Source organism: Amblyraja radiata, chromosome 26, assembly GCF_010909765.2.
Source record: "Amblyraja radiata isolate CabotCenter1 chromosome 26, sAmbRad1.1.pri, whole genome shotgun sequence".
Classification (NCBI taxonomy): Eukaryota; Metazoa; Chordata; class Chondrichthyes; order Rajiformes; family Rajidae; genus Amblyraja; species Amblyraja radiata.
The window spans coordinates 9516747-9540408 of record NC_045981.1 but is presented as its reverse complement, the minus strand read 5'-3'; the positions used below and the strand labels follow the sequence as shown (position 1 = coordinate 9540408).

At 49.1% G+C, this 23662-nt stretch overlaps 1 protein-coding gene and 1 long non-coding RNA gene across 3 annotated transcripts in view; one reads left to right on the top strand and one right to left on the bottom strand.

Annotated features, from left to right (window-relative positions):
• Positions 1 to 23662, top strand: part of rgs9 (regulator of G protein signaling 9) — a 48979-nt gene that overhangs the window by 8801 nt on the left and 16516 nt on the right. Inside the window, exons 2-11 of one of the 2 annotated variants that reach the window (XM_033044189.1) lie at positions 4962 to 5058; positions 7853 to 7903; positions 8963 to 9069; positions 10264 to 10315; positions 11790 to 11848; positions 13316 to 13392; positions 14621 to 14702; positions 15708 to 15779; positions 22379 to 22408; positions 23330 to 23391. In XM_033044189.1, the coding sequence (XP_032900080.1) occupies positions 4962 to 5058; positions 7853 to 7903; positions 8963 to 9069; positions 10264 to 10315; positions 11790 to 11848; positions 13316 to 13392; positions 14621 to 14702; positions 15708 to 15779; positions 22379 to 22408; positions 23330 to 23391 (689 nt within the window). The remainder of the gene's footprint in view (positions 1 to 4961; positions 5059 to 7852; positions 7904 to 8962; positions 9070 to 10263; positions 10316 to 11789; positions 11849 to 13315; positions 13393 to 14620; positions 14703 to 15707; positions 15780 to 22378; positions 22409 to 23329; positions 23392 to 23662) is intronic. The other variant, XM_033044188.1, reaches the window with a different exon arrangement.
• Positions 1181 to 10248, bottom strand: LOC116987887. The gene is made up of 3 exons (XR_004415820.1): positions 10040 to 10248; positions 9049 to 9054; positions 1181 to 1191 (listed from the first exon to the last, which is right to left on the bottom strand). It is a non-coding gene; the product is annotated as an uncharacterized LOC116987887 (long non-coding RNA).

Below are 23662 nucleotides of genomic sequence, written 5' to 3'. Positions count from 1 at the left end.
ATTTTCCAGCATCTGCAGTTCCTTCTTAAACAGGCACATGGATAGGACAGGTTTGGAGGGTTATGGACCAAGCGCAGGCAGGTGGGACTAGTGTGGCTGGGACATTGTTGGCCAGTATGGGCAAGTTGGGCCGATGGGCCTGTTTCCACGCTGTGTCACTCGATATGACTCTAAATTCCAGGCTAGGATCAGGCCAATCTATCCCGCCCTCCCCCTCCCTGATCACAGTGGGACTTGGCAGCGGACTTGTCCCTGTATCTCTGCGTGACTGCCTTGGCACCGTCTATAACTGCTGGTACACTACACGGCTTGCTGCCTCTGCCGAGACCTCCACAGGAAGTTCGCCATTGTCATGGTCGCTGGTGGGGAAGCAGTTTGGAACAGGAGGTCAAACTCCCAGTGGGGGAGGGCTGACGTTTTGTTACATGATGCGACCGGTCTGTGTGTCCAATTAGTTTCACCGCGTCTCAGCTGGTTGGTGGCGTTCTGGCCCCAGTACTTTGTTTTACTCTGTAATCGCAGCCACCTGACAATTATTTTATTCCTCGGATGGGGGAACGACGAGCGGAGATGCCAAACAGGAACTCGCAGCCTTTAATTACGCTCATCCTCAAAATCACCCAGGCGATCCTCAGCTGGGTAATGAAGCCGGCCTCCGGAGAGAGTTGCCGCTGCATCGAGCCCATCGTCTTAGCATTCAGCTGATGTTTCCTCGTCACTGAATAACAATAAAGCCGGCATCAGTGTGAAGAAGGGTCCCGACCTGAAACGTCACATGTTCACTAGTTATAGGAGTAGAATTAGGCCATTCGGCCCATCGAGTCTACTCCGCCATTCAATCATGGCTGATTCTTTTGCCTCATAATCCAATTTTCCTGCCTTCTCTCCATAACCCCTTGACATCTGTTCTGATCAAGAATTTGTCCAGAATATAGACACATAAAGCTGGAGTAACTCAACGAGACGGGCAGCATCTCTGGAGAGAAGGAACGGGTGATGTTTTGGGTCGAGACCCTTCTTGAGAAGTCTGAAGAAGGGTCTCGACCCGAAATGTCACCCATTCCTTCCCTCCCGAGATGCTGCCCGTCCCGTTGAGTTACTCCAGAATTTTGTGTTTACCTTTGAGAGTGTACTGGCTCTGAGAGTTATCCAGTGAAATCCTGGCCTCTTCTGTCAATGTGGCCAAGAAGCCTTTCACTGCTGTGGATGGGTTTTTTCGGCATCTTCCAGCTTGGTTTGGTCACAGCACCCCATCGATAAGCTCATAAGAGATAGGAGCACAAATAGGCCATTCAGCCCATCAAGTCTACTCCGCCATTCAATAATGGCTGATCTTTCTCTCCCTCTCAATCCCCATTCTCCTGCCTCCTCCCCTTCACCCTTGACACCGGTATTAATCAAGAATCTATCTATCTCTGCCATAAACATTTCCACTGACTTTGCCTCCACAGCCTTGTGGATACTACAAGCATCTCCTCATCTTTGCCCCCCTCCCTAGCTTTTCATCTCGTCACTCTGCCCACCCACCTTCTCACCAGTCTCTCATTGCATTTAGCATCATACAGTCACGCAGTCATAGTCATACAGCACAGAAACAGGCCCTTCGGCCCAACATGCCCATGGCGTCCGAGAAAAAAAAGTTCAGTATGTGTATATATAACCACCCACACACACATACACACATACACACATATACACACATATACACACATACACATATACACACATACACATATACACACATACAATATACACACATACACATATACACACATACAAACATACACATATACACACATACACACATACACACACATACACATATACACACATACACATATACACATATACACATGTACACACATACACATATGCACGCATACACACATACACATATACACACATACACATAAACACACACACACACACACACACACATATACACATATACACACAAACACACATACACATATACACCTATATGTACACATAAAAACAAACAACAATAACAGGCTTGGATAGAGTGGATGTGGAGAGGATGTCTCCACTAGTGGGAGAGTCTAGGACCAGAGGTCACAGCCTCAGAATTAAAGGACATTCTTTTAGGAAGAGGATGAGGAGGAATTTCTTTAATCAGAGGGTGGTAAATCTCTGGAATTCTTTGCCACTGAAGGCTGTGGAGGCCAAGTCAGTGGATATTTTTAAGGCAGAGATAACCAGATTCCTGATAAGTATGGGTGTCAGAGGTTATGGGGAGAAGGCAGGAGAATTGGGTTGGGAGGGAGAGATAGAACAGCCATGATTGAATGGTGGAGTAGACTTGATGGGCCGAATGGCCTAATTCTGCTCCTATCACATGATCTTAATAATAATAATCATGAGTCAGTTCCTCATTCAGAGTAATTTCTGAGAATGTTTTGCAATCCTCAGCGCCTGTGTTGTGACCAAGTTCAAGTTCAAGTTCAAGTTCAATTCATTATCTGGTTCTGCACAAGCAAATGGTGAAATAGAGTGTTGTAATGAAGGAACGGAGAGCGGTCCCAGACAAGAGCGGCCTGTTTCTTCCCCTTGCTCTAGATGACTAGGGAAGCTGGTGCTGTTCCAGCTGATGGTGTTACCACCACTGGCTCCGTCTGGGGGGCCTTGGCGGGGAGGATGCTCCTCAAGCTGCAGGAGCATCCTGGACAATACAGCTCGCTCCCTCCATGATCCTCCAGTGCTTCTACTCAGTGGCTGTGGAAAGCATCTTGTCCGGAAACATCACAATTTGGTTTGGGAACTGCTCCGCCCAGGACAAGAAGGCTCTGCAGAGAGCAGTGCGTTCGGCCGAACGCGCACTATGGGAACTACACTCGCCCCCCCTGCAGGAACTATACATCAGAAGGTGCAACTCCAGAGCCAACAAGATCATGGGAGACCCCTTCCACCCCAGCAACGGACTGTTCCAGCTGCTACGGTCAGGCAAACGTTGCCATGCTGTGAAAACGGAGAGGACGAGAAGGAGTTTCTTCCCAGAGGCCATTAGGACTGTAAACTCCTATCTCACCAGGGACTAACTTTAATGTATCAATTTACTGTTGTGTGGTGTCTTTTTAAAATAGCTGTTTTTTTCTTTTTTTCCCCTCCCACAAATATGTAATATGTGATTCTGTTCTATTCTGTTTTGTAGTTTTTTTTGCACAATCCGCGAGCATTGTCACTTTTCATTTCACTGCACATCTCGTATGTGTACGTGACGAATAAACTTGACTTGATTTGACACACTGGTCAACCTGAGGAGCACCTTCAGTATTCAACTGGTTCCACCAAAGATGCAGCACAGAACGCCACAGGAGATCCTTCTTCCCTGTGTCTGTACATCTCCTCCCCCCTTCTGTCGTGGGGTAGGCAGACTACCCTCACCCTCCACCCCCCCCCCTTCACCCACCACCATTCCCAATCTTTGCACATCCCCCAATCCTTTCCACTCGATAGGATAAATATAACTCTATTGTATCGTATCGTACCGATCTGACCTCTCTCTCTCTCTCTCTCTCTCTCTCTCTCTCTCTCTCTCTCTCTCCCTGCAGCCAGTTTATTCGGTTCATTGCATCCCGGCCGTAGACTGCATGGTCTGCTTTTGCTGGTCGGCCAGTTTAGTTTGCTGTCATGTGTACCGAGGTACAGTGAGAAGCTTTTTGTTGCGGGCTAACCAGTCAGTGGCAAGACAATACGTGATTACAATCGGTCCATTTGCAGTGTACAGATACATGATAAGGGAATGGCGTTTGATGCAAGGTAAAGCCAGCAAAGTCTGGTAGAGGATATTCCCGAGGGCCATCAAGAGGTAGATAGTAGTTCAGCACAGCTCTCTGGTTGTGGTAGGAATGTGCCCCGTGGCCGGACTGGCTACAAGGCCGTTTAGAAGAATGAGAGGGGATCTTATTGAAACATATAAGATTATTAAGGGTTTGGACACGCTAGAGGCAGGAAACATGTTCCGATGTTCAGGGAGTCCAGAACCAGGGGCCACAGTTTAAGAATAAGTGGTAGGCCATTTAGAACGGAGAAGAGGAAATACCGCCTGTCCCGCTGTGTTACTGCAGCTCATTGTGTCTATCTCGGGAGAGTAGCGCTGGTTCACTGGCAGGCACGGAAATCACTATCAAAATATGGAGGGGACGGGGGAGACTCAATGTTTTGGCGTATGCGCGCACACACGCACACAAACACACACACGCAAGTTAAGGCTTCGGAGGCTCATTCCAGTGCTAAATGCAGCTCAACTCTGCCTGTCTCGTCGGGTTAACTACAGCCCTGCCTGGACTGACGGGACATTAGCGCTGCTTCTCCGCGCTGGCCATATTTCTCGCAAGTCCAGGCAGGGCTCTAGGTTAACCTGGCGGGACAGGCAGAGTTGAGCTGGGTTTAGCGCTGCTTCTCTGCACTGGCTGTGGGCCTGGGGGCACAGCTCCCGTCTGACACCCAACCTCTCTGGTCACTCGTGGGAGGGGGGGCACTCGGGTGGGGACGGGACAGCGCCGGAGAGCCGGGATCGATCCTGGCTGCAGATGAGGCGCAGGTCTGTGCCACGTCTCCCTCCTCCAATCACCGCGCTCTATCCGCAGTCCCACCCCCCCCCCCACTCCTCCCTCCTCCAATGATCTCGCTGAATCATCATGTCCCGCCCCCATTGCCTGCTGACCGACGTCCAATCTTGTCCAATCGGCGCCCTCGATCAGCAGTCCCACCCCCACTGTCTCGCGGAAAGCGGAGATTTCACCGGGTTTTAAAATCTGGATTACAAAAACTTGGCGGGGATGTCCCCCACCTCTCAAAATAGAGGGGGGACGCGTCCCCCCCGGGATTTCCGCCCCCTGTGAATCACTGGTGTCTGAGGCTGGATCACGGGTCTCGTTCAGCTGCAGTTGTGATTCGCGTTGTGCTTCGACTTGTGCTCTGATCCTCCCTCCTCTCCGCAGATCGAGCCGCTGATCATCGAGATGCAAGACCCTGGGAACGGGATCAAGACGCAAACACAGAGGCTGATGATCACCACCATTCCTCACGCCATCACAGGTAAGACCACGTGAAGCCAAAGATGGATTGCAAAGCTTCAAGAAGGCAGCGGGAAAGATTCCGTTAAGCTGGGAAAGAGTGCAAGGAAGATTTACGGAAGATGTTGCCAGGACTCGAGGGCCTGAGCAACAGGGAGAGGTTGAGCGGGCTGGGACTTGAGAGCTGGGATGCAGAAGCCTATAGAGTGATCTATAAAATAATGATGGCAATAGATGGGGTGAATGCACCATTTTACCCAGGAAATGGGAAAAAAGAACTAGTGGGCGAGGGCTTAAGGTGACAGGGGAAAGGTTTAGCAGGAAACTGATAGGCAACTATTTAGTTCAGTTCGGCCCACCGAGTCCGCGCCGACCAGCGATCCCCGCACACTAACACTATCCTGCACAACCTAGGGACATTTTTGACATTTAGCAAGCCATTTAACCTACAAACCTGCACGTCTTTGGAGTATGGGAGGAAACCGAAGATCTCGGAGAAAACCCACGCAGGTCACGGGGAGGACGTACAAACTCCGCACAGACAGCACCCGTTAATGTTATTTGGTAGGTACACAAAATTGCTGGAGAAACTCAGCGGGTGCAGCAGCATCTATGGAGCGAAGGAAATAGGCAACGTTTCGGGCCGAAACCCTTCTTCAGACCGATTTGGTAATTGCAGAACAAATACACAAGCAAATATAAAGATAAATGGGGTTGAAATTGAACGAGTTCATGAAAATAAATTTCTTGGGGTTATAATGGATGATAGAATCAGCTGGAAATCACACATTAAACATGTACAATCCAAACTGTCAAAAAGCATTTCTGTATTACACAAAGTTAAGCAGGTTCTGGATCACAAATCACTCCGCATTCTCTACTGTTCACTAATCTTACCCTATTTAAATTACTGTGCAGAAGTCTGGGGCAATAACTATAAAAGTTCGCTACATTCATTAACTATTCTGCAAAAAAGAGCAATACGTATTATTCACAATGTCAGGTATCTGGGTCACACTAATCCATTATTCTTACAGTCAAAATTATTAAAATTAGAAGATTTGGTGGCATTTAAAACAGCACAGATAATGTTTAGGGCCAAAAATGAAAACTTACCTGGAAATATACAAAAATTATTCAATGAGCGAGTGGGGGGTTATAATTTAAGAAGAATATTTAATTTTAAGGTACAAAGAGTCCGCACGACCAGAAAAACTTTTTGTATTTCGGTCTGTGGAGTAGGATTGTGGAACAGTTTGAATGTGGAGTTAAAGCAATGTCCAAACATGAACCAGTTCAAAATGACATACAAAAAACTTTTTTACACAAGGTACAGGGATGAAGGGGATGGTTGACAAATAGGGGTTAATGTTTATTTATTATTTTATTTATTATTTATTTATGTTTTTTGGTTACTTCATACATATTACTTGTAAGTGTATATCAGTTGTATGTATATATATGTTTGTATGCATCTCTAAAAATTGTCTGGGGTATTATTATTATTAATTAATTAATTATTAAATATGGAAGAAGGGTTTAGGGTGAAGGGGTGAGATTAAATAAGTTATTCTTCTTCTCACTCCTTTTCGAGCTTGTAAAGAAAAAGTGTTGGACATTTAAATGTTGCTTTATGCTTTTCATTGCTTTGCAAATATTGCCTGGAATGTCCAATTGTTTGACTATTTCGATTTTGTGTTGTTATTTATTCCTATTTATGTCTTTACTTGTTCGGAACAAATAAATAAACTAAACTAAACTAAACCCGTAGTCGGGATCGAACCCGGGTCTGCAGCGCAACAAGCGGTGTAAGGGAGCAACTCTACCGCTGCGCCACTGTGCCGCCCGGTTTCACACAGAGGGTGTTGGGTATATGGAACAATTTGCCAGAGGAAGTAGCTGAGGCAGGTACTATAAGGGCTCTTAAAGTGCTCTTAAAGATAGCGGAGTCAAGGGATATGGGAGAGAAGGCAGGAACGGGGTACTTATTGTGGATGATCAGCCATGAGGGCCTTGTGTCGGAGAGGTTTGACCCCGCTCTCTTATCAGGGTTCCTGGCTGTGCCCGCCGCTCCGATCCACCCCCCACAACACAGGCCACTTCGACGCCTCCTGCCCCTCCCCCCCCCCTCTCAGGCCAGAGGATGAAGCACAATCAGCTCAAGAGCAACCTCATCCTTGGATTAGCCCGGCCTGTTGCTAGGTTACCCGGTTTAAAGTCACGGGCCTTACACAACATACAAACTCCAACACGCACAAGTCCCTGATCTTATCTCCTTGGCGATCTTCCTTGTGTGAGTTGAATGAATACAATTCTTTATTGTCAAATGTGACAAGTCTCAGTGAAATTGTTGCCAAGGTATACAAACAGTCACCTATAAAGGGCGTTTACAAAGTTACAAATTCCCCTTTGTTCTTCCTCCTCCCACACGTCGGGAACCCCATTATTCTACCCCCACCCCCACCACACCCCACCCCCCCCCACTTCACGGCTCTTCTCCCCACGTCAGGTCCTCTGTTCCTTCCCTCAACAGCGACGTCCTCATCAAAGATCCTATAGCGAGCAAGGTAGTCCACTCGACGAAAAAGACGAAGGGCCAAATGGCCTACTCCTGCACGTATTGTGTATTGTCTACTCGGGGCTAGCTTAGGAAGGTCCATGGCTAGCAGGGATGGATAGGGCCGAGGGGTCTGATTCCATGCTGTACAACTCGGAAGACTCCAGGCAAGCCAGTGACGTTCAGCTTGACCTCGATCTGACGTACGGCTCATGAGGTTGGATTGCCCTCAGGAGGTGACTGCGATTTCTCCTTGCAGGGAGCGACGTGTTCGAGTGGCTGATTCAACGCCTGCAGGTCACGGAGGAAGGTATGAGATCAGGCGCGTACTCCGCCACCATCTCCCTCCCCCGCCCACCCTCTGTCACTCCTCCCAACACCCACCCTGGACTACTTCCCCCCCCCCGCCCCATGGCATTGCTCTGGGTGTTGCGACACTGTTGACCTCACCAGGGCTGTTTTTACATTTAGTTTTAATATTTATAGAGATATAGCGCGGAAACAGGCCCTTCGGCCCAAGGAGCAAGGAGGTCCTTCTGCAGTTGTACAGGGCCCTGGTGAGACCACACCTGGAGTATTGTGTACAGTTTTGGTCTCCAAATTTGAGGAACGTCATTCTTGCTATTGTGGGAGTGCAGTGTAGGTTCACGAGGTTAATTCCCGGGATGGCGGGACTGTCATACGTTGATAGAATGGAGCGACTGGGCTTGTATACACTGGAATTTAGAAGCATTAGAGGGGATCACATTGAATCATATAAGATTATTTAAGGATTGGTCACGCTAGAGGCAGGAAACATGTTCCCGATGTTGGGGGAGTCCAGAACCAGGGGTCACACAGTTTAAGAATAAGGGGTAGGCCATTTAGAACGGAGATGAGAAAATACTTTTTCACCCAGAGAGTTGTGAATCTGTGGAATTCTCTGCCTCAGAAGGAGGTGGAAGCCAATTCTCTGGATGCTTCCAACTCTTTGGATTGAGATCTTAAAGATAGCGGAGTCAGGGGATATGGGGAGAAGGCAGGAACGGGGTACTGATTGTGGATGATCAGCCATGATCACAGTGAATGGCGGTGCTGGCTCGAAGGGCCGAATAGCCAACTCCTGCGCCTATTGTCTATTGTCCAGCGATCACCCTATGTCGTGGGGTAGACTAACCGCCCCCCCCCCCCCCCCCCCCCCACGATCTTTGCACGTCCCCAATCCTTTCCAATCGACACTTTCATTTCATGTTTTGTTTACCTCTTGTTTCATGACTGTTGGTAGTTCAGTTTCCCTCCTGGGATGAATAAAGTTCTATCGTATCGTAATGCCGCTCGGGTGTCTCCACTGAAGCCGACTGTTGTGTGTGTTTGAATTGTTCTTTGTTAGAAGGAACCTTGCTGGGAAATCTACTTGTGAAGCATGGCTATGTCTACCCATTACAAGAGCCCAAGAATCTGTCCCTGAAGCCGGACAGCAGTCTGTACAGGTTCCAGGTGAGCAAGCCCGTGAGTGAGAATGAAGCGGGGACCTGCTGAGGACCAGTCCGAGTGTGGATGGCTCCATGCCCTCTCACCCCATCGACCCGGCCCTCTGCTGCCTTCTAAAGATTCTCAACCAAAGATCCTACCGCGAGCAAGATAGATCACTCGACGAAAAAGACGTAGTACGGTCAAGGGCAGATTCATGGATCATTTTCGGCCCCATTTCCGTAACCGGCTTCCGTCTCCGCACCAAAGATCCCATAGGATAATAGTGCGGAGACGGAAGCCGGTTACGGAAACATCCTCGTAAAATAAAAGTTATGTGGTAAAATTCTTCTCCTCATTTTCAGAATTTAATTTATTAACACAAACTGTTCTCCCACAACGTTGATTACACTGTGGGTCGGGTCGGGTCGGGTCGGGTCCTGTTACTGAAATGGATGAAAAAAAGACCCACGTTACGTTCCGTTGCACGTTCCGTTGCGTACTACACGGCAGCCCATTCAACGCATTTAGCAGGAGTGGTCTATCTTGATCCGCTATAGGATCTTTATTCTCAACAGTGAACGCCCCCAGGTTCCTCTGCTCCTGCACCCCAATGTGGTTCTTCCCCCCACCCCCAAATACTTAGTCCCAAATCCAGGTGGAACCTGATTGGGGTTTTGGGGTTTCGACCGGTTTAAATGTCACAGAGCCCCAGAGAAAGGAATTTGGCAACAAAACCTGATGTTCACCACTCAGACAACTCCAGGGCACCATGCTCCAACTGCAAGATCGACTGTGGTTACTCACTTAGACCACATCTCTGTGGTTACCATCAGTGCAATGCCTTTAACCGGGTGACATTTCTCAAAGCCACTATAGTAACACTTGCCCCCGAGCCTCATCAGGAGACATTGATTGAAAGATATAGCACGGAAACAGGATATTCAGCCCGCCGAGTTGTAATGGTTATATGGTTATATGTTATATGGGTTGTCACCTCTCACGCTCCGTATACACGTGGAACATGGTCTCTTCCTCACCACACAAGTGGAAGAGAGACACTGGGAGCCAGTGCGGGGGAGTGGGGGTACAGGTAGCTGGACTGTCTCAGGTGTGTGCAGGTAGCGGCCACCTCCGTGAGCATCTCTTGTTGTGTTTGGGCTTTAACCCACCTCGCCGTCACCTGTGTGTTATTTCCTGGCATCTCTTCTCCCTTCTCAGACTCCGTACTTCTGGCCCAGTCAGGAATGGCCCGCCGAGGACACAGACTACGGTGAGTTGCTTCAACCCCCAACCCAACCTGAAGCTCAGAAGGTCATACGTGATGGGAGTAGAACTAGGCCATTCGGCCCATCAAGTCTACTCCGCCATTCAATCATGGCTGATCTATCTCTCCCTCCTAACCCCATTCTCCTGCCTTCTCCCCATAACCTCTGACACCCGCACCAATCAAGAATACATCTATCTCTGCCGTAAACCCTTCTCCTTCCCATTCACATCAGCTCCCCAACAACAATGGGGGATAGGCCAGGACAGCACAAGAACAGGCCCTTCGGCCCATAGCGTCTGTGCCGAACATGATGCCCAGTTTAAACTAATCATCTCTTCCTGCAAGTGACCCCACCATTCCCTGCACGTTCATGTGCTTCTGCAAAAGCACCTTGAACGCCACTGTTGTATCTGCCTCCACCACCCCCCCTTGCAGCGTGTTCACGGCAGCCATCATTCTCTGTTCAAAGAGACTGCCCCGCACATATCCTGTAAACTTTGCCCCTCTCACCTTAAAGCTACGTCCTCTAGTCCACCTGAGTGCATAATTTTCACCTGAGAAAAGGTTCTGACTATTTACCGTATCGATAAGGTCGCCAACTGTCCCGTATTAGCCGGGACATCCTTTATATATTGGGCTAAATTGGTTTGCCCCGTACGGTACTGGCCTTGTCCCGTATTTGACTGCTACCCCTCGGGTCGAGGGGACTGTCGGGTCGGAGCGCCGCGTCCGGCCCCGACTCACCCCCCCCCCCGACGTAGTGCAGCCCATGGAGTGCAGCAGCAGCACCTCATCAGTGGCCCCGTCGGTCGGCAGCCCGGCCAGCTGTACGACCTTTGGGCCTTCACTTACCCCCGCCACCACCACTCCTCCTTCTCATGGCCGATCATCGGTTCACGAGTTGGATGGGGCGCCGGACTTTGAGCGCACAAGGCACAGCGAGATTCTTTGCCTGTGCACCCAAGGTATACAAATGGTCATCACAGATTCCATGGAGCGCAGGAGGATGAGGGGAGATCTTATAGAGGTGTACAAAATCATGAGTGGAATAGATCGGGTAGAGTCTCCAGCCCAGAGTAGGGGAATCGAGGACCAGAGGACATAGGTTCAAGCTGAAGGGGAAAAGATTTAATAGGAATCTGAGGGGTAACTTTTTCACAGAAAGGGTGTTGGGTGTATGGAACAAGCTGCCAGAGGAGGCGGTTGAGGCTGGGACTATCCCATTGTTTAAGAAACAGTTAGACAGGTACATGGATAGGACAGGTTTGGAGGGATATGGACCAAGCAAAGGCAATAGACAATAGACAATAGGTGCAGTAGACAGAAAGACTTGCGTTTCTGTAGAATGTCAAGAGACCACGGGATGTCCCAGAGACATCGACTCCCAATGACAAGAGATCGCTACGGAGACATGGGGAAACTGGCCTCCTCTCTCTTTGAAATTCTTCATTGACCAACGATTGTTTTTGTTCAACAGCTATCTATTTGGCAAAGAAAAATATCCGTAAAAAAGGTGTGATGGAGGAATACGAGAAGGTAAGAACTGTGGGTGAGCGAGTGGAGAGATGAACGGTTTCTGTGAACTGCCACCAAACTCCTCTTTCCCCATTCTGGTCATCAATGTGCTTTAATGAGATGAGGGAAAATCTTTTTCACCCAGTGAGTTGTAAATCTGTGGAATTCTCTGCCACAGAAGGCAGCGGAGGCCAATTCACTGGATGTTTTCAATCGAGAGTTAGATTTAGCTCTTAGGGCTAACGGAATCAAGGGATATGGGGAGAAAGCAGGAACGGGGTACTGATTTTGGATGATCAGCCATGATCACATTGAATGGCGGTGTTGGCTCGAAGGGCCGTATGGCCTACTCCTGCACCTATTTTTCTATGTTTCTATAAGAGAGGGTGTTTCTTGAGCAGGTTAACATGACATCCTATAAGCCTCGTCCACTATCTCCGAGTCCCCATGTCCCACTGACCCACACCAGCGGAGACAGTTATAACTACCTATAGCGGTCTGAAGAAGGATCTTGACCCGAAACGTCACCTATTTCTTTTCTCCAGAAATGCTGCCTGACCCGCTGAGTTACTCCAGCATTTTGTGTCCATCTTCTGAATAACTGAAAACAGTGAAAGCAACATTCACTGAGACCGTGTGAACTTGTGCTAGAAATCCCACCTTCCACCAGCATCTCCAGATGAACAAGAATCGCCCCTTAGCTCAACATAAGAATTTGCCTGTGAACGCTGGTGGTGAGCGTGGTGGTAGCAGTTAGAGAAAAAAACTTGCGGCCAGCAGCAAAGATCCTATAGCAAGCAAGGTAGTCCACTCGACGAAAAAGACGTAGTACGGTCATGGGCAGATTCATGGGTAATTTAAGGCCCAATTTCCGTAACCGGCTTCCATTTCTCCACCAGAGATCCCATAGGATAATAGTGCGGAGACGGAAGCCGGTTACGGAAACATCCTCGTAAAAATAAAAGTTATTTGGTAAAAATCTTCTCCTCATTTTCAGAATTTTAATTCATTAACACAAACTGTTCCCCCGCAACGTTGATTACACTGCGAGTCGGGTCGGGTCGGGTCCGGTTACGTAAATGGATGAAAAAAAGGCCCACGTTCCGTTGCGTTGCGTACTACACGTCAGCCCATTGCATTTAGCAGGCGTCGTCTATCTTGCCCCTCTATAGGATCCCTGGCCAGCAGTGGCCACGATATCCCCATCATGTGACACTTTGAGAGATGGTCTCACACATACCTGTAAGGTGCTGCTCCCTGCACATGTGTAGGAAGGAACTGCAACCGAAGATAGATACACACACACATAAAACAAACCAAAGACTAGTAAAACATACTGTTAACACATACTAAAAATAACGAAAAAGAAGAAAGGACAGACAGACTGTTGGCGAGGCAGCCGCTGCTGTTGGCGCCACCTGGTGGACTGTTCCTTGAGATTGAAGACTCATGGTTTTAGCATTTCTTTGTTGTTTCTTTCTTTTCAAGGAAAACTACAACCTCTTGAACAAGAAGGTCAATCACAAGTGGGATTTTATCATCATGCAAGCCAAGGAACAGTACAGGTAGGTCATGAATCTGCACTGTCCCGTTGCACTGGACACCTGACTGACTGCAGACTTTAGATTAACAGGCCCTTCGGCCCACCGAGTCTGCGCCAACCAGCGATCACCCCGCACACTATCACTATCCCGCACACACCAGGGACAATTTACAATTTTTACCAAAGCCAATTAACCTACAAACCTGCACGTCTTTGGAGAGTGGGAGGAAACTGGAGCACTCGGAGAAAACCCACGCGAGTCACGGGGAGAACATGCAAACTCCGCACAGACAGCACCCGTATTCAGGATTGAACCCGGGTCTCGCAACTCTGCCGCAGCACCACCGTGCCGCCCCAACTGCATGGGCAGCCCATTGGTTGCACTCCAGCTCCCTGCACTAGGAGCAGTAGCAGGCTGTTCGGCCCCTCGTGCTGCTGGTTCATTCAATAATAAGATGGCTGACCACTGGCCGACATGACTTGATTCCCTCAATGTCCATCAATCTCTGACCTGAATATCCTCAGCACCCGAGCCTCCAAGTACAGGCCCTTTGTGTGGAGAGATACAGAGGTCCACTCACGGCCTGGTCACGGGTGTGACGTGAGGCTCTCCAGTCACCCATCCTCCCCAGTAATGTACTCCTGCTCACTCCCAGTGATGCAGACATATTCATTCATCCACCCAGGAAGTAAATAAGTAAGTAAGTTTATTGGCCAAGTACTCACATACAAGGAATTTGCCTTGGTGCTCCGCCCACAAGTAACAGCATGACATACAGTGACAGTTACGAATGACTCAGAAAACACTAAACATTAATAATAATAAAACATTAATGATAAAAACACCATTGATCAAGCATGTGAACCAGCAAAATACCAGATCAAAGGCAGGCTACTCGTGGATAAAAACTGTTTTTATGTCTGGCTGTGGCAGCTTTGACAAACCGGAGTCGCCTAATGCATCACTGCCCACCATCTCCGAGTGATGCATTCCTCCCTATCCTCCCCAGTAATGCATCCCTACAGTGCAACCTTCCTCTAGCAATGCAGCCCTGCCCATTCCACAGGAATGCACCCCATTATTGCAGCTATGTTCACCCCACAGTAATGCATCACTGCCCACCCTCCCAGTAAAGCAGTTCCCTCCCACCCCACATAATGCAGCCTTGTGTAGCTCGGTGCAGAGTCAGGCTGCCAGGTTGCACAGTGCAGTCACTCAGTAACACAGTGCTTCCTCTCATCTTGCCCAGGGCAGGCAAGGAACGCAAGAAAGCGGACAGGTTTGTTCTGGATTGCCAGGAGAGGGCATATTGGCTGGTGCACAGGCCAGAGGTGAGTACCGATTCCTCGAGGACTAGGGTTGCCAACTGTCCCGTATTAGCCAGGTCATCCCGTATATTGGGCTAAATTGGTTTGTCCCGTACGGTATCGCCCTTGTCCCGTATTTGACTGCAACCACTCGGGTCGAAGGGACTGTCGGGTCGGAGCGCCGCGTCCGGCCCCGCCTCACCCGTCCCGACGTAGTGCAGCCCATGGAGTGCAGCAGCAGCAGCCCCTCGCCTGTGGCCCCATCGGTCGGCAGCCCGGCCAGCTGTCCGACCTTCAGACCTTCGCTTACCGCCGACACCACCCCTCCTTCTCTTGGCCGATCATCGGTTGAACGTCAACGAATTGCTGTCGGGAATTTGTCCCTTATTTGGGAGTGAGAAAGTTGGCAACCCCTAGCCATGCCCCTAATACCGACACGGGCATTACCCCGACTGAAGGGCAATGTCCGAACAGACAAGCAGGACCCTTGTTGCAGGCAGCAGCTGATCCGTGCACAGCAGACATTGAATGGTGGTGCTGGCTCGAAGGGCCAAATGGCCTACTCCTGCACCTATTGTCTATTATCTATTGTCAAACTACCCTTCGCAATAACAGGATAGTATTGGTATTGTTAACAGGCTCCAAGCTGTCATATAAAACTACCCAGGTAAAAACACCCACACATGATTATGATGAGACTGCTCATGAACGCAACAGGCAGCGCAAAGAGAAAGGAAATAAGGTGCAGAAAAAAAGTGCAGATTCAAAAAAGTGCAGCGAGATAGATTGGAAGATTTCTTGCGGCCTTCGGCAGAGCAGAGGCCAAACCAACTTGAGGTGCATCCTGATAGGGTGCTTTCTACGGTGCATCTGTAGACATTGGTAAGAGGCATTGGAGGCATTCCTTCTCTCCAGAGATGCTGCCTGTCCCGCTGAGTCACTCCAGCATTTTGAGCTTATCTTCGGTGTAAACCAGCATCTGCAGTTCCTTCCTACGGGTCAAATTAACGTTGCTTCCTTTTCCCGCAGCCGGGCTGTCTGGACGCAATGGACTACGGGATTAATCGCGCCACTGATCCCAACACGAATAAGGTAGAACAGGTGAGGCTGCAACATCTCTCTCATCCACCACCTCTCCATCAGCTCCCCTCCTTTGGTGTGATAACCCTTCTCCCCCTCTGTAAACACTCTTGTCAAGTTCTTGCTCCCATTGGTATTGGCTCATTATACAGTGAAATACTTTAGATAGACACAGAACGCTGGGGTAACTCAGCGGGACAGGCAGCATCTCTGGAGAGAAGGAATAGGTGACGTTTCGGGTCGAGACCCTTCTTCAGACTTCTTTCATCCCTTCTCTCCGGAGATGCTGCCTGTCCCACTGAGTTACTCCAGCTTTCTGTGTCTCTCTTCGGCTCAAACCAGCATCTGCAGTTCCTTCCTAAGCCTTTCACTATCCGGTAAGTTTCAATGAGGTCCCGCCACTCATCCTTCTAAACTCCAGCGAGTACAGGTCCTGTGCCGTCAAACGCTCATCGTACGTTAACCCACTCATTCCTGGGACCATTCTCGTAAACCTCCTCTGGACCCTCTCCAGAGCCAGCACATCCGTCCTCAGATATGATGCCAATATCTTGCAGTTTTGAGACTGCAGGGCAGATGTTTGACCATCAGCAAGTCGACTTCCAATGGTCCAATGGTATTTTTATTGTCGTGCGCAAACGCACAGTGAAATTATTTTCTGACATTCAGTCCAGTCCAGTATTCCCATTCCTAAGCATATCCTCGATTGGCAATGTGTACAGAAATAGTTCGCTGAGCCAGCATGTAAGAGGCCCCAAGCCATTTTCAAAATCCAGTCCTGGCTCTCATTCACAAGTTATAGGAGTAGAGAATCAGGCCATTCGGCCCATCGAGTCAACTCCGCCATTCAATCATGGCAGTTCTCTGCCTCCGAGTCACATTTCCCTGCCTTCTCCCCATAACCAACGAAACCCGTTCTGATCAAGATCCCGATCCAGGAGAGCCCCAGGCTCCGTCCATCGCCTTTCTTGGAGGCCCCGTTCCCTCTCCTCGCCCGTCCACCTTTGAACGGGGGGGACCTCCCGCAGCCGGGCTTGAGGGCGCGGTGTGGCCAGACACAGGCTCCCTGCCCTCTCCTCCCGGCCTCGCTCCTGGCACGAAATTGTAGCACATTGCAGCACATCAGTTCCATAGACAAGTCCACCATGGGGTAAAGGTGAATCGGACAGTAGATAGATAGATAGATATAATTTAATTGCCACACAACCAAGGTCGGTGGTATTTGGGTTGCCAGCAGCGGTACAGTAATAAAGAACACAACAACTGTTTTAGTTGGAACGTGCAATGAGTTATTCTGCGTTCCCTCCCAATGATTTTGTGGTGTACATTGCCCTGTGGCACTGATTTTCACCCAGAGTGTTGTGAATCTGTGGAATTCTCTGCCACAGAAGGCGGTGGAGGCCAATTCACTGGGTGTTTTCAAGATAGAGTTAGATATTGCTCTTAGGGCTATGGTATCAAGGGATATGGGGAGAAAACAGGAAGGGGGTACTGATTCTGGATGATATATTGAATGACGGTGCTGGCTCGAAGGGCCGAATGGTCCACTCCTGCACCTAGTTTCTATGAAACCCTTTGTTGTCTTCACAAGATGACGGTTGACCAACCAGGCTCTGGGGGGGGTCGGTGGGGGAGCCAAGCGATTGGGAAACCCTCTCCTCGGCTCCCCATTCTCAGCTCTCCGCAGAGCTCAGAGACACTGGCTGGGATTGGAGCGTTCTGTCCGCGGGTGTATACACAGCAGCAGACTGCCAATAATAACAATGACACCTCATTTTGTTTCTTTTCTTTTGCAGACTCTTCATTCAGCCTCTCCTTCCATTCACACTCTTCCTATCCATTAGTGTGGTCTGTCTCTGTCCATCTTCAATCAGTCCTAAACTTAGTACTTTAATGTTTGCCCCCACTTTATCCCATCGGTCCCTGCCCCCATCTCCACCCCATTCTAACCATCCTGTTATTAGGCGGCACAGAGATAAGGAGGTGTAAGGTGTGAAAACAGGCCAAGGAGAATAGAGATCAAGGGAGATGTAGAATAGATCGCTGTTCACTGGGAGAACATCGCAACAAAGCAAACAGATAGAATGTAGTCGGAGACAGTAAGGCTGGTCGGAGTTCTGGAAAGGGGGAAGGCATGGAGAGAGAGGGAAAGCAAGGGTTACTTGACATCACTGTCATCGTCCATCCTGAAGCTTCCGGCGACAATCAGTGGGAGCCATCACTTGTTGCAATAGATGATAGTGGTGGCAGAATTAGCTCGGGATACTTCCAGTTTCCAGCCCTGTGATAGGCGTGGTGCCTATCTATCCATTACCTCCACAGATGCTGCCTGACCACCGAGTTACTTCAGCACTGCAGTTCCTTGTATCTCAGGGTCTCAATTGCAGTCTTTCCCCCCCCCCCCCCTTTCTGCCCCCATTGGGCAGTCATGGTGACACAGCGATAGAGTTGCTGCCTTACAGCAAAAATGCAGCGCCGGAGACCCGGGTTCGATCCCGACTACGGGCGCTGTCTGTATGGAGTTTGCACGTTCTCCCCGTGACCTGCGTGGGTTTTCTCCGAGATCTTCGGTTTCCTCCCGCACTCCAAAGACGTGCAGGTTTGTAGGTTAATTGGCTTGATAAAAATGTAAAATTGTCCAAGTTGGCGATATGCAGAGCACTGCCCTGCCGACTATAACATTCAGAAGGTTCATTGATCAGACACGTTATCTCCCTCCCCATCACTGCCTCCCCCCTCCTCCCCTCCGTGGCACAAACGCGACCTCTCCCTCCCTCCCTCCACCCTCTGCACGATGTGAACCTCTGATACGGAGAGGACTGGCCCTACCTGACCGCCCCGCTTTGCCAGTCTGCTGGCTCAGTCCGGCCAAGCTGTTGCCATTGCCCCAGCTGGAAGTGAACCCCTTGAAGCTGACCACGGAAAACAAAAGATAAACGTAAGGTTTGAAATTTGACCCATGGAGAAGCAGAAGAAGCAGGAAACACTCAGCGGGTCAGTCAGCACCTGTGGAGAGAGAAACAGAGTTAACGTTTCCGGTCGGTGACTTTGCATCGAAATACCCCTTTCATAAGGTCATAAGTGATAGGAGTGGAATTAAGCCATTCGGCCCATCAAGTATTACACCGCCATTTAATCATGGCTGATCTATCTCTCCCTCCTAACCCCATTCTCCTGCCTTCTCCCCATAACCTCTGACACCCGTACTAATCAAGAATCTACCCATCTCTGCCTCAAAAATATCCACTGACTTGGCCTCCACAGCCTTCTGCGGCAATGAATCCCACAGATTCACCACCCTCTAAAGAAATTTCTCCTCATCTCCTTCCTAAAATAACGTCCTTTAATTCTGAAGCTGTGACCTCTGGTCCTAGACTCTCCCACTAGTGGAAACATCCTCTCCACATCCACTCTGTCCGATCACCCGACCGTTTTAGGTCGATTACTTTTCATCAAACTACCCCCCCCCCCCCCCCCCCCCCCCCATCCCAACTCTATCTCCAGCTCGGGCCTCCCAGCCTGTCCACTGTTAATGCTTTCAGTTCCCTGCCTGACTGCGTTCTCCCTCGAAGCCGTCGTGAACTGCTCTGATTCCTCCCTTTGACCCACACGCTCCCACATCATATCTTTGTCCGTAAAGACTTTGAAAATGTGGCTGCAATTGTTCTATGCATATGTGTATGATCGTGCAGATTGGGAGCCTGCCAAGAGATAGACACACAAAGCTGGAGTAACAGGCAGTATCTCTGGAAGGAAAGCATTCTGAAGAACATCACCCGTTCCTACCCTCCAGAGATGCTGCCTGTCCCGCTGAGTTACTCCGGCTTTTTGTGTCTATCTTCGGTTGAGACCAGCATCTGCAGTTCCGTCCTGCGCACACAGGGTTAACAAGAGGTTGGACTATCCGTCACGGAGCCCCATCTCCGCACTCTCCGCCCCCTCGCTTAGAAATAATTGTTAGTTGCTGGAAATTAACTTGGCTTCGAGCCGTAACTCATTTAAATAGTTGGAAGGCGTGAAGAATAATGACCAGTTTCTGGCAGAGGATTTTCATATATAATGATTTAGCAAGTCTCTGGAAGAGAGGAAGGCTTCCAGAATCTGCAGCTGGTTGGCGTGGAAACAGGCCCTTCGGCCCAACTTGCCCACACCGACCAACATGTCCCATCTACACCAGTCGCACTTACCTGCTTTTGGCCTATATCCCCCTAAACCTGTCCTATCCATGCACCTGTCTATTTGTTTCATCAACGTTACGATAGTCCCAGCCCCAACCACCTCCTCCGGTAGCTTGCTATTCACTGGAATTTAAAAGGATGAGAGGAAATCTTATGGAAACATATAAAATTCTTAAAGGATTGGACAGGCTAGAGCAGGAAAAATGTTCCCGATGTTGGGGGAGTCCAGACCGGGGTCACAGTTTAAGAATAAGGGGTAGGCCATTTAGGACTGAGATGAGGAAACATTTGTTCGCCCAGAGAATTGTGAATCTGTGGAATTCTCTGCCACAGAAAGCAGTGGAGGCCAATTCACTGGATGTTTTTCAAGACAGTTAGATTTAGCTGTTAGGGCTAAAGGAATCAATGAAAATGGGGAAAAAGCAAGGACGTGGTACTGATTTTCGATGATCAGCCATGATCAAATTGAATGGCGGTGCTGGCTCGAAGGGCCGAAGGGCCTACTCCTGCACCTATTTTTCTATTTCATTGTTTCTTTCTCTGTTTCATACACCCACCAGTCTTTGCGTGAAAAAGTTACCCCTCAGATTAGCGTAGAGCGCACAAGATGTGAAACCTGGGATTTGATGGCAAGTCAAAGCCTGGTCATTAGGCCTGAAGCCATTGGAAGCGGTTGCTAAGGTGATGTGTGGAGGGGTAGTTGTAGCATGCTCTTGTGGTAAACACCTTCCACGATTGCCCTTCATCCCACTGTGTTCACTTCCAGGCACTGTGTTATAGGAAAGATGTTGTTAATTTGGAAAGGATGCAGAGACGAGTTACAAGGATATTGTCCGGGCTCGAGGGTCTGAGCTGTAGAGAGAGAGGTTGAGCTGGCTGGGAGTCATTGGGTTGTGGGGAAAAGGCAAGAGGATTAGGTTTGGAGGGAGAGATAGATCAGCCTTAATATTCCCCCTATCACGTGATCTTTTGACTCTATACCCTGGAGCGCTAGTGGATGAGGGGTAATCGTACAAAGGTGTACAAAATCATGAGAAGAATAGATCGGGTAGACTCCCAGAGTGGGAGGAATCGAGAACCAGAGGACATAGGTTTAAGATGAAGGGGGAAAGGTTTGACAGGAACTGAGGGATAACTTTTTCACGCAAAGGCTGGAACGAGCTGCCGGAGGAGGTAGTTGATGCAGGGACTATCGCAATGTTGAAGAAACAACTAGACAGGTACATGGATAGGGCAGGTTTACAGCGATATGGGCCAAACACAGACAGGTGGGAGTAGTGTAGATGGGACATGTTGGTTGGTGTGGGCAAGCTGGGCCAAAGGGCCTGTTTCCACGCTGTATCACTCTAGGACACCAGCAGGTGGCAGAGTAGGCAGAGCAAAGGTACAACACAAAGTGCTGGAGTAACTCAGTGGGTCAGGCGGCATCAGTGGAGGGAGTGGACAGATGGATTTGCTGGCCTAGACCCAGATACAGCCTGATTATAGTAGGGGGAAGAAAGCTGGAAAACATGTGGGGCCAGGACAAAGCCTGGCAAGTGATAGACAAAATGCTGGAGTAACTCTGCAGAACAGGCAGCATCTCTGGAGAGAAGGAATGGGCGACGTTTCGGGTGGAGACCCCTCTTCAGACAAGTGATAGGTCGGTACAGGTGAGAGGGGGGGAGGAGTTCTAGGTTGGCAGATGGATGGAGTGACCAAAGGTTGAACGTGAAAAGGAGACGAAAGGATGTCAGATAAGGAGAGAAATGAAGTGAAATGTAAAGCCTGAGGGAGGAATATTGGTGGAGAAAACAGGAGGGGTGGGGTGGGGGGGGGGGGAGAGGGGAAAATAATATCCAGGTGTCAGGGGTTATGGGGAGAAGGCAGCAGAATGGGGTTAGGAGGGAGAGATAGATCAGCCATGATTGAATGGCTGAGTAGACTTGATGGGCCGAATGGCCTAATTCTGCTCCTAGCCCTTATGAAAAAGGGGCTGGGTAGTGGGAGAAATGGGTGCACACCTATCTGCCAATAAAATCCACCTCTATCCAGCTATCACTCGCTCGGTTTTGTTCGGCCACCCACTTCTCTTCCAGCTTTCCTGGGGGTATTTCCAGCTGGTCTGTGCCAAAGGACCCATTTCTGTGCTGCATCACTAACATGCTTCAGGCTAGGTCCCTGTTCATCAGTCAATGAAAGTAAGCATGCAGGTACAGCAGGCAGTGAAGAAAGCAAATGGCATGTTGGCCTTCATAACAAGAGGAGTTGGGTATTGGAGCAAAGAGGTCCTGCTGCAGTTGTATAGAGCCCTAGTGAGACCACACCTGGAGTATTGTTTGCAGTTTTGGTCTCCTAATTTGAGGAAGGACATGCTTGCTATTGAGGGAGTGCATGGACTGTGTGTGAAGATGTTTGTGTGTTAGATTCCTACTAATTACTTCACTCATCTTTTTCCACCAGAGAAAGACCCATGATTTTCACAGGAGAGAGGTGAGTACTGTGCTTTGTATGCTCATCTTGTATGTGTGTTGTAGGTTTTGTATCTTCCTCAAAATGCTACGCGCTAGCGCTTACATTTTTACATATTCTGACACATTTTTGCCCTCCACACCGTAATCAGGTTTACAAGATTTGATGCTATATTTCACAAGTTATTAATGATTAAAGCTTAAAAAAAAGGCAACTTTAACATGATTTTACTGTTAAAATCCTTCCTGCCAGCTTCCAACACACTTCGATACAAAGTTGCAAGACAGGAACACTCTGAACTTTTCACCTCAATGGGATATCACAGCAAGTGCTTCAACAGGAGGGGGAGGGCGAATTGGTATTGCAATTGTAACTGCTGCGGCAGGCAGGGGAAGTGCAATTGGAATTTTTTTTAAAGTCCAGTGCTGGGGGAGGCAGGGGAGTGCTGGAATCTTACATTCGGGAACGGGTTGAGTTTGTGGGACCACGCCTCCCGTGGGGGCTACGTGTTAGTGGTGCAATATTGCGTTGGGGAACGGGTTGCGTTGTTGGACCAGGCCTCCCGTGTGACAAGGACCCAAAGGTCATCTTTAAATTCCAAAAGAAACAGAGAGAAACGCTTCTTTTTAAACGTCGAAGCATCAAATACTGCTTGTGGGATATGATATCATATGATACGATATGATAGAACTTTATTCATCCCCAGAGGGAAACTTGTTAGTGATTTATACAATTAAGGGTGGCGTTTAGTTTAGTTTAGTTTAGTTTAGTTCATTCCGGTGGTGCCGAGATTGTAATGTCCGGACTGTGAGTGAAACGGCTCGCAGTTGTCTGTTTAACACCCTGCGCCTGTAGAATCAGTGAAACATTCCTTGGATCACCTTCTTCATGTTACAGAATGTCGTTGTTCACACTACTGACCGTGTCTCTCCTCCTTGTTAGATCCTCTACTATCAGCAAGCCCTGGTGAGGTCCAGAGTGAAGTCCTCCGTGTCATTAGGAGGGTGAGTATCTCCCTCGCTTACCCCACGACATGTCGACACGTGACGCCTGTCTGGTCAGGAGTAGTCACCCAAAGAATCATACCTTTTTCTGGTCGACGCTGGATTTTCGGCCACCTGCTGCGACTATGACGGGTGCCGGCAAGTTGCCGAAAAAATTGCGTGAGTGGGACAGGCCCTATAGGATGCTGCTGTTTATCGTAGACTGGGCTGCAGCTCATGCATTTGTGGGTCTGCAGATGAGTTTTAAACAATGCAGCGCCAACACGATCGG